Raw genomic sequence first — 16,312 nt, 5'->3', positions numbered from 1 at the left:
GGAAGCCATGAAGTTTGGAGGGGTTTCACATACTCTTCGTCATTTTAATATCAAAAATGTGTGAATGTAATGGATTTCATGTTACCAAATTTGAATTATGGTGGCATGGTGTTTTGATGACGTTCTTCAATTTTAGCTGACAACTTTTTTGCTAAAACTATTGGTGGTTTTGCCAAGCTGAGATACGATGTCTGTATTTATCTCCAGCAGAGAAAAAAGGATAGGCAGTTTAATTGTATTGCCTTTGCACAACAGTTTATAGTCAATAACTTTTTCTCATCAGTGCTATAATTGTTGGAGCCAAGTAGACAGGGGAAAAAAGCTCGGTTTTAGGTTTTAGTTCAAGTTTTCAATGTGTTAAATTCTGCTGGCCACACCAGTTTGAGAGTGCAAGTGTACTTGTGAAACTGCTGATCAGTTTAGTGTTAATGGCTGAGCTGAAGCCTTTAAAAATCAAATTCTGTTAACCTGTTCTGAAATATCTGTAGTTTTACTTTAAAGCTTAGACAATTCTTGAAATATTTATTTGGGAAAAAAAAAAAAACCCAGCAACTTTCTCAGGAAGGAGTCCAGTGATGTATGCAGCTCTATTCAAGCACTATTTTTAAAAATAAAATACTGTTCAGTATGTTTTGGAGGAACATAAATTTAAGCAAGTGTCCTCCTTAGGAACAGTAGTTATAACATGCTGAAAATAAGCAACTTATTGGACCTACTGTTGGCCTGTTTGGATTCATACCTAATCTACTCCAGCTATGTTATTCAATAAAACCTCTGACATCTCTTCTTCTTTCCTTTCAAACTGAAAAATGAGATGTGAACAAAACAAAGATGCGGTTGATAAACAGAGTTCTCTGCATACTTCTACTCCTAAAATATTAAGGGTCAAAATAAGCTGATGCAGAGCATCTTGCTTCAAGTTTCCTAAGACACTCTGGTGGGTGGAAAAAAATACGGAAACCAAACTTGTAGGAACTGTGTATTGCAGTGCCCTTAGTTGGGTGTATTTTCCTACCCAGTAGTGCTGAGCTCTTCTTAATTAAAATTTTGGAACGTTCATGAATAGGTAGTGTGTTCTTTTACCAGGTCAACCTACCAGTATATTGACAGGTAGCCATAGTGATGGACTCTTACAGATTGCTTCAGGGCCTCAGCCAGGAACTCAGCAGAATGGGTTTACAGCTCAGCCAGCTACTTACCATCACAGTGAGTATATACATATGTGCACTCTTCTTAGTTTTCTAAAACCAGTTTCCAAATGTTCAGGAGAAATAGCGGATTAGAAGTGAGATGCGGAAAAACTCCCTTAAAAACCAACCACTCCTTTCTTTTTCTAGATAGTACTACAACTTGGACTGGAAGTCGGACGGCAGCCTATACACCTACCATACCTCACCACCAGAATGGCCATCTTCAGCATCATCCACCTATGCATCCTGGACATTACTGTAAGTAGTGCAGATTTTCAAATCACTTTGTTTTCAATTTTTTTGAACGGTGGGGACTCATTTGTGGTTATTCTTTACCTTCAAATCCTTTTTTTTTTTTATTATAGAACTACCATTACTATGTTTAGTATATTCTGACAGTTAAATAGGAAGAGCTTGATGGACTTTCCTCCGTTAAAGCAGCAGAGATTAGAAATTCAGATAGCTATAGTGATACCATCTGTATTATAGATGTCTTACTATACCTAACAAAACTAGCATTTCCTTTCTTAGTCTCTGTTTTTAAAGCTTTGCAATCTTGTAGTAAATATTTCCTTTGCAGAAAAGGAAATTGATTCAGAATGTGTTGTTTGGATATTTTTCTTTCAAAACTTGGAAATTCCTGGCTGTTTTTATTTTGTAGAAATTTTGAAGTCATGTGTTAATGATGTAACAATCTACATTAAGCTTTGGAAGACATGTGTCCATGTACACTAGCCAATTTAAAAGAACTTTGTGAAAGCTCATGCAGTAAAGTACTTGTCAATAAAGTGGTTTGGCCACAGCCTGATTCATGAGTACATTTGGCACACAAATTGAAAAACTTTTTCACCTCTGAAATAGGACCACAACCTCTTGTTTTAAGGTACAGGAGATGGGAAGAAAAAAAAAGTGATCAAACTTCTAGTGTAACTGTCTAGCACAGTATATGCATTATAAGAGTAGAGTGCAAAAAAATCCCACCCAAATTAAAGTTTTTCTAAATGTTGTGGCAAAAACAGTTCTTTGTTTCCTTAACCAGATCCCCTGTTTGCAGCAGTCATTGTTAGTGGAGGGGAGAATATACTGTGAGTTAATGTTAGAATGAATTTTCAGCTTGTCTCTGTCAAGAAAATTGTGGTTTAGATATGATTATTAAGTTTCATTATTTTGTTCTGTTAGGATCCCACTTCATGTATTTTATTTGTCAGAAATACCAGGATGTAAAAACTTTAGTGGTGCTGTTGATACTCTATAAATGTTTCTCAGTGCATGTATCTTTCCAATTAATATTTGTAACTGCTGATGATACCACATAGAGCTTTTCTTGGCTGCTGCAATTTCTCACTTCAGAAAGTCGCATGTTTTGACACCTACCAACGTTGTGCCTGTTTTGACATCTTGTTGCAAAAGCTGCCGTTGCTTATAATACTATGTTTAAGTCTTTCCTTCTTGTTCTCTGCTGCCTGTAAGGGGCCTAGTTAGTCTATAAAAGTGGAGAGAAAAAACTGACCGATACCAAGACCATATTTAGTATTTTTTTCTTTAGAAAATGAGTTCTCTAGGGCTTTTTTCCATCTTCAGGGGGTGTTTCTTAGGGTCAAGTCCACAGCATGCTGGGCAACTTGTTCTGTGATTGATGAAACTAATGAAGTGTGGTTTCTGACAGATTTATATCACATGCCTCTATACAATGATTCTCTCCTTGCCCAACCTGGGGGCAGATGTGAAGCCTAAGTCCTATTTCTATTATATCTCCATGATACGTCTGGTTTCTGCTCTCTCCTAGAGCTGGGTCTCTGAGCAGCATGCAGCCTTTCCTTCTGGGATATTAATGGAGCTCTTTGCTCTGCTCAACTTCTGAATTTTTAGGAAACCTCTGAAAGTGTAATTCTTCTGCGGGCATTTTTCTCCCCTGTCAGATTTGGCCAATTGATTCAGAAATTACTGGGATTTATAACATCTGGCATCCTCACAAGTCTTTTTTCATAGGAAAACAAGTTTAAAAAGAAAACCTTATTTTTCCTCGTGTAAAATAAATTGCATGTTTTCTTTTGAAGGGCCAGTTCACAATGAACTTGCATTCCAGCCTCCTATATCAAATCATCCTGGTGAGTAAAATCTAATATGTAATGCTGAGTATTGTGGAAGCTAATAACTTTCTGTTTCGAGTTTGATTTTTTTTTTTTTTTTTTTTTTTTTTTTTTAAATCAAGTACTCTGAAATTTGTGAGATATATATTCAAAAGGGGAGGAAAGAAGGAGAGGAACCATTTTGTGATATGCTTTTGAATTCGGACCTCTGTTTTGAAATAGTGACATACTCTGTGAACTGAATTTCATTTAGATGCCCAAGTCAAAAATTGCAATCCTCAAACCCATGCTGAGCTGGTTCCTACCCTGGAGCTGTCTGAACTCTGAATGTCTTCGATCGATCCTAAACTTTGCAGGGTGCCTGAAGTTGTACTTTTTGCCTGCTTAGAAACATCATGGAGTTTAGGTCATGCCAAAGCCCCCTTGGATCCATGATCTAGAAGTCCATCATCACAGCCAGATACCCTGAAAGATAGGTGTTGCCCTTCTTAGCATTTTGGTGCTGAAGTTCCTCTTTGGACCTTTGCATACAAGCTTGCTCTTTCCAAGAGTCTTCATTAATGGTAGCAATTCATGGCACCAAAGAGGTCTTGTCTTGTGGTACAAGGTGCAAGGTAGTATTCTGCTTTTAACAACAGCAAAGCTGTTGCCTGCACAGGCAGAACTGCGTAGTTGAAAAGCCTAAAAGTTTAATTAGTTTATTCATTGGCTAGTGACTAAATCAGTACCAGAAATAAAACTGTTGATAATTGTTGGTTAATTGCTGGTAGCACACAAGCAGCAGTTACACATACACAAAATGACTTTGTGTGCTTTGTCAGGTTTCCTTGCTTACTTGAGTGTTTGGGTTTCAGTAGCATCCTCTAGGGAGTCTGGGTTTCCTTTTCCTCACATGGTAGCTTCTTCCAAGTACCATGTCTCCTTTGTAGCCAGTTTTTCTTTTTAAAATAGTATGAGTTAAAAGGCACCTCTTTGCTATTAAAACAAACTATTTTGTTCTGCTCCCTTGTTTAATACTTCCTTGTTTTATCCCATACCTGACTTTCTTGTGCGCAGACGAGATCAGTATATGATCTTTGATGTCTTTCCCCCATTGCCCCGCTTTCCAAATCCGGTTTGCTTTGCAGGGAGGATAGAGAAAACTGACTTCACCTAGGAGGTAGTAACTCTCATATCTTAAGCCAGATCTGTTTGAGAGTTAGTTTCTATCAGCCTAGTCATGAACAGGCATATATGTATTAGTTCCTTATGCTAAAGGAGGACAAAATCAAGCTATAGTCATAAGGTGCGGGAATGCAGATGGCTTACAAAATCTAACTGGAATTATAAACTGTACAAAGACTTGTAAGATCTTAACTACAAAACACTGTGGCATTGATGTGTGCTCAAATAAAAAAGACATGCCCATGTTCGTTGTAGTGTTTTTCTGTGCTAGACGTGTCTTTGTCTATCTGAACTGGCTTATGTGAATGTGCGCTCTTACTCTGAATGACAAATGCAGTTGCGGAAGGCTTAATTGATTGTCTGGAATGGGTTTATAGGGGGGTTTGTGCCTTTCAGTCAGTTAATTGTATATATTCTTTAGCTCCAGAATATTGGTGTTCAATCGCATATTTTGAAATGGACGTGCAAGTTGGGGAAACATTTAAGGTCCCTTCAAGCTGTCCAATTGTTACTGTTGATGGATATGTGGATCCTTCTGGAGGAGACCGTTTTTGCCTGGGCCAGCTTTCCAACGTGCATAGAACAGAAGCCATTGAGAGAGCAAGGTATTCTGCAGATCCCAAAAGCTCCAGCTGTCTGTGGTATTTGATAATATTTTGTTTTGCCTTCAGTGTGTGCCTCCCTTTTGAAATTACAAGTGTGGTATGTTTCTTTTAATTGAATTAACTACAGTAGAGTATACCTTTCTAGGCCACTACTGTAATACATTCAAAATGTGAACTGTGTGACAAAGACCTTCAGTGCTTTGCAGTAGCGCATTGCTTTTCATTGCTTTCAAAGACTGTGCCTTCAAGGATAAAATTAGCAACTCATGCCATTATGTATGCAAGCTGAATATTAGCTCTCCACACCACAGAGTGATGTGAGAATAACTGCAATATATAGATTTGTCAAAGGAGGAAAGGAAGGTTGATAGAGAGCTAGCTGGATTTTCATTCATTCTCACCATGCATGTGTTATGCTTTGATGTGGAAGCAGAGAGGACTGAAGCAATCTTGCAACTTTTTTTCTTCTTTGAAACAAAAAGGAATAAAATGATTCCACGTCTTCAGAAATGTCGCATTATGACAGTCAAAACGCTAGATTGCTGTAATATGATCCAAATGAACATACAGTTCTGCATTAAAATGTGGCTTTGTATATATACTTGAGTGACTTTCCATACTAGAATACTGTGGGATTTTACACTTCTGAACAGTGTTTGGTATCCCAGCTCTGTATTGTCAGTGAGTGCGGTAGTTGCTACTCGAATATCATTGCTTCTACATTCTGTGTTTCCCATAGATCTTTACATAGTATTACAGATGGTTTTTTTCTTTACAGATTTTGTGTAACTATATACCAACATACACGTAAGATAGTAACTACAATTTCAAGTCCTTGTATGAGTGGAGTGTAAATTAAGGTATCTCAAATGACTGGAGAATTGTTTATGGTTTATTTAGTAAGGGTCTGATTTATAGTATGTATACACAGGTGCATTGGAACTGTTTTTCTTTTTAAGGTTGCACATAGGTAAAGGGGTGCAGCTGGAGTGCAAAGGAGAAGGTGACGTGTGGGTTAGATGCCTCAGTGACCATGCGGTCTTCGTTCAGAGTTACTACCTGGACAGAGAAGCAGGGCGTGCACCAGGGGATGCTGTTCACAAGATTTACCCAAGTGCATATATAAAGGTTGGTTTGATGTTCCTAGATGAAAATTGTGGGGGAAATAGCACATATTTGGTTCTTGTAAATGTTAGGGAAGCTATGAGATACTGAAATAAATGTAACTTGGCTTTTGATTATCCTTTAAAAAAACTGAAAACTTTCCATTTGACAAGTCACTTAAGATGACTTTTTTAAATGACTCTAAACTGAAAGTATCATCTAGACACTATGAAAGTAACTGATTTTATATTTTGTATTTTGTCACAAACAATCTTGATAGCAGTTTTTTGTATTTTTAGCCTTACAGTTTTAAATTAACTGCTGCTAAAATTTTTAGCGTAGGTTATCTGTTTCTTTACTCTCTCTTCAAAACAAGAAAAGCTGGGAAAGTATGTATAAATGCAGTAGAAGTGTAAAGTGTGTGTTAAAGTGTTATAAACATGAAGTGATCCAGAGGTCACAGAAAGTTGCATGGAAACAAATTATTTTCAGGAGATTCTTATTTGGACATGCCTCTGCCAGACTTGAAACTTTATTTAGGACAAGTCACACTTGTAAAAAATCATTCTTGAATTAGAGGGAAACTGCTTGAAGTTTGCAGTGATTTTTTTTTTTTTTTTTTTTTAAAATCCTCAGTTTTGTAGGCAGGTTGTGTAATGAAGGTGAAAGAAACCCCACCAGCCTCTATGTACGAGCTTTCTAGTATGAGAACAGAGTTCCTGTATATATTAGTGCCAAGTCTGATCACAAAGATATAAAATGCCACTAACCTGAAACCTAGCTGCTGAAACTTCAGGCCTATCAATTATTGGTATTTCTTTTAAATAGACTAAACACATTTCAGTAAGGCAGTGAAGGAGAATAAAGTCTGACGAAGTTAAGCAGGACTTGTTGGCTTCCATTTTTATTTATATGCCTATTTGCTGGAAATCCTGGGATTTAACTAAGAAGTCAGGATTTTATCAGCCTGTAGCATCCTTCAGACTTTGATCCTGCAGTTAGTTCCACACAAGGTACTGCTTTACCCTGCTCAGCTTAGCCAGATTCTGGTATTGCCAGTGGTGGTAACGTCATATGAGGAGAGTCTCTAAAAATCAGCTTTAATGGATTATTTCTGTTAGAAATTAAACTAGTCAGGGAAGGTTTGCTTTTACCCAAGTGTATGGTGAGACTGTAGAAGTTGCTTTGCGAGAGCAAAGGTCCATATTATTGGGGTGGGAGTTGAGGAATTCTTTCCTTCATTGATTTTGGTAAGTCTACATAGTTTGATTATTTTTTTTTTTTTTTTTTTTTAAAAAAGGTGTTTGATTTACGCCAATGTCATCGTCAGATGCAACAGCAGGCTGCCACTGCCCAAGCTGCTGCTGCTGCTCAAGCTGCAGCAGTAGCAGGAAACATCCCTGGACCAGGATCAGTAGGTGGAATAGCCCCAGCCATTAGTAAGTACATTAACTGCTTGGTGTCCTTTTTTCCTAACCTGAAAACAAGTAACACAGCTCTCCCTTGTAACAGCATCCCCCACCCGTCCACCCACTGCCCCTGCAACAGTACAAATGAACTTGGAATGAGGTAGCAGGATTGGGGCGAGGTGGGGCTGGGGTGGCATCGTGGTAAGTCTGTATTCATTCACTTTGTACCTGCTCCACACACCAGTTTTCGCTTTGTAGTCTTTAGGGATGTTGGATATGCAGTACAACAGAAAACATTTATATTCAAGGTCAAATAGTATAACCCTATTACTTTAAACAGAGGTACTTTTGGCTGCTTAGACCCAAGCTTGAAAAATGATTTTTGACATCTAAGCTCCTAAAAACATTACTCAAAGCAGTGGGGATTACTGTGTGACAAAATCCTTGACTAGGTTTAGGGAAACTTACTAAGATTCTTGAGAGGAGGAAGAAGAGAGTGTGATGGTGTTTTTCTCTTTTTCTTTTTTTTTTTTTTTTAAGTTACTCTGGGCTAGGGTTTTCTTAGTTGCTAAATTCTAGATCCTTGAAATTATACCTAAGTACTTTTAAAAGTGTAAGTACTTACATGTCTCAGACTGCTTTATATGCCATAGTGTTTTCTGGATTCCTTGTATTGCCAAATGGCTCTTTCCAGCTATCCTGTAAATTGCTGAAGACATTTTGGGGAATGTATTTAACTACTGTCTTAGCCATACTTCTGATTTGAAATTTGGCAGCTGTGTTCATCTTTTTATTTTATTAGATGTAAGTAGTGTAATTTGTTAACCCAGCTTCCTGCAGATGATCAGTCTTGAGTTCTTATGCCGAAAACGCAGTATTTGGCAAACCTCAGGAATAAGTGGTTTTTTACCTTATTTCCTAAGTAAGGTTTACATGCATTGTATCACATAAGACATTAGGTTTCATCACGTCTGCTTTATTATAAGGAGTTTTATATTTCAACACACTTTCAAGATTGCAGAATGATAAAGAAAAAACATTTAATTGGAAAAAAATGCAAAATAATTGCTGCATTCATTGTAGCAGAGATCTAGAACTATGGATTGGCCTTGGCTGTGGTGAGAGGGAATTGTACATGAAGAAAGAGCCAAGCAAACAGGAATGGCTAAACAAACAGATGATAAAAGAGCATGTCTGTGAACACTTACTTGAAACCTCTCCTGTTTAGGTTTGTCAGCTGCTGCTGGAATTGGCGTAGATGACCTTCGCCGCTTATGCATACTCAGGATGAGTTTTGTAAAAGGTTGGGGACCTGATTACCCAAGACAGAGCATCAAAGAGACACCGTGCTGGATTGAAATTCACTTACACCGTGCCCTCCAGCTTCTAGATGAAGTACTTCATACCATGCCTATTGCAGACCCACAACCTTTAGACTGAGATCCCTCTGCTGCACTGCTGTGGGCCATTATATTGTGAGGATGGTGGATTGTAAAATACAATTCTGTTTATAACCTGAAGATATATTTTACTTTTGTTCTGCTTAATCTTCTAAAACCAGGTTTTAAAAATGTGTTTGCCGCCTTGCTCTTAGCAGAAAGAAACTGAACATGCAGAATTTGGATTTCAGTTATTTTCAGAACTTAATTGTCATAATACATGGCTCAGGGCTTAAAGTGAAAGGTAAACGCCTTATAGAGACTTTACAGTATTGGGTTTGTTCCCTTTGAAACTTTCCTTCTCTATTATGGCATCTTGGTGATAAGCCTCACAGGAGCCTTTTGTATGCAGAATATATATTATATATATATTTATATCTGAAAATTCCTTCTAATAGTTATAAACAGTTACCTTATAGCAACTTTAAAATTCCAGCTGATTTGTGATGTTCTTTTTAGGGAACAATAGTTAACAAGAGACTTCTTTATTTTGTTGACTATCTTGTTATGATTTTTCCAGATTAAAACGTAGAAGCTGCCAAAAAGTGAGGGATGAGACATACGTTGTTGGCATTGATTAAAAATGGCGAGGAAAAGAAATGTGGCTTTTCCTTCACTAGTTTTTAAAAAAGATATCTTAGATTTTTATTTATATAGACACGTGAGTTTTAAAACACTAAAGGAAATGGATACTTTCAGTGCTGGCACTCAATTTAAATGTAACATGAAATACCCAGTCTGCAAAGTTGCCACTGAAATTGCATAATGAGTACCTAATGGCAGGAACATATTTTCATAACTACTACTGACTTCTATGATTTTACTCAAGTAAAACTTGGCAGGTATTTTAAAAAGTTGCATGACTCTTTTTACGTGCATATACCATTAAATCATGTATAATATTACATCAATATTTAGGATCCGGTTTTTGTATCTGTTCACCATTTCCACTCAGGGCAAGATGGCAAACTTGTTTTTATACCTCTTGGTTATTTTAAGCCCTATGCCATCAATGACCGTATCAATTGGCAATGACTTTGTATAGAGAATTTATAGTAGAAAAAATGCAAATGTATTGACTGTATGACAGATACAATATGTATGCTTTCTCTCTAGTTAATAGTATAAATAAAATTATGAAAACCCTGATTTTTATAAATTTAGTTTGCTTCTATTATGTAATTCTGCACCTTGAAACCATTGATCTTGAGTGATGGATTACTTTCCTTTGCAAGACCAGCAGCAGCAGCCAAGAGTGGTAGGAATTTTTGTTGGTTTAAACTTGCCAGGAAGCAAGTCCAATTTTTCTTACTTTCACTGCTTCTCAGCAAAAGCGTGTCCTGAGGATCTCTTTTGGCTATTTGATGGGGTATGAAGAGGGAGCAGGAATTCCTTATTTTTCAGCATGTGTGTAGGGAGTTGGAGCTTAGTAAAACAGAAGTATGTAGACTCCAACTTAAGTCCTTCAAACGCTGCCAGTTCGGTCTGCCTGCCGTACTGTACTGAGCTGACCTGGCAGCACAGTTGTAGTGGTTAACGTAAGTAGAAGTCTTGGAAGAGATTATTCAGAAGCTTTTTGCCAAGTTTCTTGCATAGTTTCAGGAATCTGTAGAGGGCTGTGACACACAGTGTTTAGGTATTGCTTCCTCCATACACTGAAATTCTTATGGAAGAAGTCAGCAGCCACTGTTTCTGTCCTAGATGCGGAAGCACAGAAGACAGATGACTTCGGAGCGATGACCAGAAATGGATGCGTTTTCTCCATATTTTCATTAACAGTGTTGCGTTCTTCAGACTAACTTCTAATGAGATCATTTTTTTCTCTCTTATGTGGTAACTTCTTGACGTTTGGAAAAATAGTGTTTGCTTTTCTCAAGGCCTTTAGTTTAAAACCTTTTTCATTTTCCTTTCTCTCCTAATGATCTAGTTTGTCCAAAAAGCAAGCTGCTTCAGATTCTTGAGGAGCACTTTCAGTAGAGGATTCTGACTACATCCTCAGAGAAGCTTATTAACCAGCAGCTCGGTTATGCTTCATCCACAACAGAAAACTTGATTTGGGGGAAGAAATGAAAAGCCTGACTACATGTTCTCCTTGCCAGCCTCCCTTTTGAACTGTCTGCCCTGCTCTTCTTACTGGTGGTTTGAGGTGCCTTGGCTTCTAGAAGTGTCTAGCCTTCCGAATGATGAATTGCTTGTAACAGACTGTTCATTTGATTAGGAGTCCATGAGCTTACTCCCTGTTTACCTTGTGGTTTTGCAAGGTGCTTATCTTGGAGGATGACTGATCTGTGTAGGGCTACTTCACAGAAAACCCTCTGTACCAGTTGCTTATGTTTTGATTGTGCCAAACTTTGAAAAAATAGTGAAAGATTGCTTCCGCCTGTTGGTGTTCTTGCCTGTAATACAGTCTGAAAGAATTCAGCTGTTAAGACTAGGGGTTTTTGCAGATGTTTTGCAAGTCTCTTCAAGTCGCTACCTACAATGAATGGTACCTACAGTGTAGTATTTAGATGGCCAAAAATGTTCAGGATAGAACAACAAAATAATGTCAGATGAGTTTATCAGAACCAAGAAACCACAGGCTCCACATCAGGAGAAATCTGAACATTGTGAGGCAGTAAAAATACTGAAATGGCATTCATCTTGCCGATAAGATGCAATCGTAACTGTTAAAGGGCAAAATGAGAGAATCTCATTCTTAGTTTTTAATATGCCTTTAACTTAATTTTTGTACTCTTATTTCTTATGACAAGGCATAAAAGGCAGCGCATAATGGATTGGAAACCCTTCAGCAGCAGCACATTGAATCTTTGACAGTCTTGCATTTATGTCTTTTTCTGAGATTCAAAAAAGAGCTACAGCTACTTGACAGCCGTGACGATCCCCGTATGCACTGTAGGCAGGGATGTCAAGAATGCCAGAATCGCGTCTCCTCTTCAGCTCTGAATGTCTCAAATTCGGTGAATTCTACAAGTATTTTTTCAGCTAGCGATCTCTTGCTTACGATCCTGTTCCCACGTCTGCTCTGCTTAGTTCTTTCTATGAAGTAATTACCCCTGTGTTTCTCACCCTCAATTATGCACTCCTCAAAAAAAGCATTGTGCTGGAGTACTTTGTAATTTCACTTCATGTACTGGAGAGCTGGGATTAGCACCGGAAGGTTTAGACGGCTTAAGCCGTGTTATTGTTAGTTTTGAAAGCGAGGGCATTTAAAGTTAACACGGTAGAGATGTAAGAGAAGAAACCTTTCTTCTGGAATGGTTTAAAAATACTTGAAACAATTCTAACAGGAATCCCTTGGAAGGAGCTGTAACTGCTAAGCTGTGCTGGTTAGAAACGGTTGTTCCGTACATCACTTTTCTGGGCTTGATAAGAATGATGTGCTCAGGGACCTGGACCCCCAGGCTGTGATAGAAATCACTTCATTAATGGTTCTAGCATACTGAAAAGCTGGGAAGTACTCTGGCTGCTTTATAGAGAGGGACCTAAAGGAGAAAGGAGACAACGGTCTCCCCCAGTCACGAAACAGGTCTGTAGCAGCAGCAGTCATTGAACCTGTGTCCAACTCCTGTGCCTTACCTTTGAGACCATCTTACTTCTTGTGACACTTCAAAAGATGACAGCGTCCTCTCTGCGTAGCTCAGGAACGACTGCCTCAATTCTTTTACTGGGAACCATTAAAAAATTCCTATGCCAGTGTATGTGGGGGGGGGGGGCTTCTGCCTCTGAACCCTTCAAACGTTGTTTACGTCTTGATGGTGGTCTTTATTGAGACATCTTTAATCTCTTCTTTGAAGAGTAAGCGCTTTAGAAAGGACTGTCTCCTTGATTTGCATTTTTACTCTGCTATGCAGAGTGACTGGGATCGCCCGTCACTTCTTTAATGCAACCAGTTAAAGACAGCCAGATGGGTCTTCCTCTAAGTGGGATTCAGACTTCATTTAGGAAATCCTCTTTCCTCCCTGCTTCTCTTGTCAGGCCCCATGCTACTTTACATCTGCTCTATACAATTATAAGATGCTTAGTTGTCAGGTATTGTTAAGGACACAATTTTTGAGAGGTTACTTTCTTTTTGTTTTTTGAAGTAAGACTTAAACATTAAAAGCGATGGTCTTGCCTGGTCCTGCTGATAACAGGAGTGTTTCCATGACTGGTAACGGGTTTTTGAGGACCATGGCACTGTTCTTCGGCCTGAGATTTGGAGGTCGCCTGTTGTAGGCATTTGCATTATTCATGAGCACTAAGCTGGTTGCTTCTACCCCTGATGCGAGTAGTTGGCACTTTGGTCCTGGACGGGGAAACAAAACCAATGGAAGGCACTTCTCCACCAGTCCTGTAGGAGCAGGATGCTGAATCGTTCTGTCCAACGCTATTCTTGACGGTGCGTTTCTGAAAATGATCCGGGAGGTGCGACCATGCCGAGTCAAAGGTGCCGCATACGATGCTGCTGCGGTCCCCAAGAACTGATTCGACTTTTCAGCGCGTGAAAGTTTCACTTGGTGAGACCTGGTGGAAAGCAGAACCACTGTCGACAAAATCTCCAGAGGTTTTGGCACTGCTGGCTGCTGTTGTGCCTTGTGAGTGATACATCGCTCCTAAATTTACAGGGCTTAATTCTTTCAAGCTCACTAAAATCACCTAGCGCTTTCTTGCTCCACTACCTTTTTCTGTGTCTTTTTGGTGAACTTTGGTAGCACTACTAAATTGTGATTCAGCTAGATTGAGAGCTGCGAAGTACCCGTAACCCAAAACTCACCATGAGAGGGTTTTTTGAGCATGAAAGCCTAGTTAAGCGTTTCTTCTTTTAGCCATTGCCTTTTGATAAGCGGTCAACAGAATTCCCAGTAGTTCCTTTGTAGCTTACTGTATGTTTTTCATTAGACCTAGTTTGTGGATAATATACTGTAGTTAACTTTCCTGAAATTCTGTAACAGAGTATGTTTTTGATTAAAAAAGGTAAAGATTCAAGTCTTTGGCTTCTTTATTTCATTCAGTGGAGAGCTTTTGCCCTGTTTCTGGCCGGCTGTCAGAACTGCGAGCTGCAGTCTTCAACTGTGTTGTGGCTAGCAGAGCTCTCCGGGGCAGGACTGGGATTTCAGAGGTCCTGGTCTCGGAGTCTCATGTGTCAGATACTTTGGTGCAACCAGAATTGAACCCAAACCCAAGTACAGTGTCCAGCGTGGAAGATTCTCTGTGCACCTGAAGGCACGCAGGTACCAGGCTGTCTTAAGCTGGTGTGGCACAAGAGTTTTGTGGGTGCTCGTATTAATGGAAATTATTTCTTTAAAACTTTCAGCCAAGCTGTGTGTGAGAGAGAGAATACGAAGTGGTCTCGGAGCAAGGACCAGAGGCCAGAGCAAGTACCAGGTCTCCGCGGCCCTACGTGCTGGTGAGTGATTGCCATCCATGGAGCTCTACTCCATCCACTCCTGCAGTCGCCAGGCTGCAAAAGTCTTCCCAGTAAATGAGTAAAATACCAACCATTACAAGTCATGGGATCTAGGAATAAAGCAGGAGACAGGCGATGCATTTATAATGCTCTGGTCTCCACTGATCTCGGTCAGCAACCGCATCCCATGATTAGAGAAGGGGGGCGGGGGAAGCAAAACAACCCTCTGAACCCCAATGATTTATGAGCAGGAGGCAGGGAGAAAATTCCTTCTTAACTGCAGATCTGGTGGCCTGTTTAGTGCAGCAGGAACAGGTACATTGGAGCGGCTTCAGCGCACACCCACTCTGCAGCTGGGGCTTCACAGGCAGCTGTGGAGGGATGGAGGGCACCGATGCACAAGTCATCGCGTGTCCTGAGGTGTGAGACTAATTACTGTAATGCAAACAGTGATACTTCCCCCCGAAACATCTTCCTGGATGTATGGAAACATCAAATACTGAAGTTGGCCCCACAGATCAATTTCCCATCGCCAAGACTCTCCTGTTCAGTTACACAGTCCCTCCGTAAGCTCCTCAATCCCCACCTCAACCCAGTTTTAGCTCCTTACCTCTCCCTCCCGGCGCTGTTAGCAACCCGTTTGTAACTGCTGGCTGGTCGTGGCCAACGTAAAACCATTAGATCTCACACTGGTATTACCCTCTAGAGCACGGAGCAGCTACGTGCCAGCACATGATGCTGAATGTTTAACTCCCTTGACACGACCCTCTGGCTGCAGGCTCGGCATAAATCCATGCCACGAAGCTAAAGCAGGACCAAAAAGTCTTAGTCTGAGCACCAGCTCCTCCTGACCTGTCATCCTGCGGGTGAAGTGTGGCCTTCCCATTTTTGGCAAAAAGATCACAGGTCTGGATTGTATTTTTTTCATCTTTCCTTGACCTGCACACACAAACATTGTAGAAACATGTATTTTTTTTTTCCCCCACTGAGGGCATGCACGCCGTACAGGGTGGGGGAGATGCTGTACAGGGTGAGGGGGATGCAGCACTGGGGATATACTGCCTGGTTTTCCCAGCTGTGCCCTGGCCCCGTTGCTAGCTGCTGGTACAGTGTGTGCCCACAGCAAAAATCCCTCTTTCAGCCTCGTCCGTAGCCTTGCTGCCGGTCGATGCGGTTCCCAGACCCTGCTAATGCCCCGCTGGTCCTGCTGCCCGGCTGCAGCCCAGAGCCATGCAAAGCTGGGGGGGATCGTACCGTCAGATGTCACCAGCGCTTGAACTGTGACCCTTCCTAAATGGGCTCGTATGCTAACGATGTTTATGCTCGGTTGCGCCGGCAATGGGAGGGAGCAGATGGCCGGGGTGGCTGCGAGGCCCCTGCGCTGTCCCGGCTGCTCAACAGCTCGCCAGCGGCAGCTCGGGCTCACGCGCGCGCCTGGTTTTGTGCTTACCCAGCTGCCGGAGGTGGGAACCCCGACCCGCCCCGGGTTTGGGCAGGATGGTGCCAGCCTGGCACGGTGAGCTGCCGTGATTTGAAATCCTGCAAAAACAAGAGGTTTGGGGGTTGGTTTTGGTGGTGGGTTTTTTTTTTTGGTTGGGCTGGAGGGGGGGACACCTGTTTCTTTTCTTTTTTTGTATCCTAGCATTATTTCTTTAGAAATCTTTACTACATATTCTGGCAGATTCTGTAACTGTATCTTCATGGAACTACAACAAAATGAGTAAGTTTCTATGGAGGTGTAAATCTCTATTTAGGTAGAGATTAGCTGTTTTTATTCTACCTGCTGCTGCAGAACCGAAGCGGTGGGCGTGCTGCTCCATAGCTGCTCCTGCAGAAGGGTGTGCGGAGATGGTGTCACACGTGTGTGCCCTCGGAAGCCTTTAAGGGACATGGGGCTGGTGGGTCCCGCGGCTGCTGGGGGT

The 16,312-nt window shown here is 40.7% G+C and overlaps 1 protein-coding gene across 1 annotated transcript in view; it reads left to right on the top strand.

Moving 5' to 3' along the window:
* SMAD4 (SMAD family member 4) overlaps positions 1–9,002 on the top strand; it is a 13,293-nt gene extending 4,291 nt beyond the window's left edge. The window contains exons 5-11 of the mRNA XM_009583322.1: positions 1,087–1,206; positions 1,338–1,448; positions 3,248–3,298; positions 4,866–5,049; positions 6,009–6,177; positions 7,454–7,592; positions 8,791–9,002. Of these exons, the coding sequence (XP_009581617.1) occupies positions 1,087–1,206; positions 1,338–1,448; positions 3,248–3,298; positions 4,866–5,049; positions 6,009–6,177; positions 7,454–7,592; positions 8,791–9,002 (986 nt within the window). The remainder of the gene's footprint in view (positions 1–1,086; positions 1,207–1,337; positions 1,449–3,247; positions 3,299–4,865; positions 5,050–6,008; positions 6,178–7,453; positions 7,593–8,790) is intronic.
* Positions 9,003–16,312: the final 7,310 nt, after the last annotated feature.

The sequence above is a fragment of the Fulmarus glacialis genome, unplaced genomic scaffold, assembly GCF_000690835.1.
Source record: "Fulmarus glacialis isolate BGI_N327 unplaced genomic scaffold, ASM69083v1 scaffold14910, whole genome shotgun sequence".
Classification (NCBI taxonomy): Eukaryota; Metazoa; Chordata; class Aves; order Procellariiformes; family Procellariidae; genus Fulmarus; species Fulmarus glacialis.
Note: the sequence above shows the minus strand (reverse complement) of the source record. Positions and strands in the feature narration are given on the sequence as shown.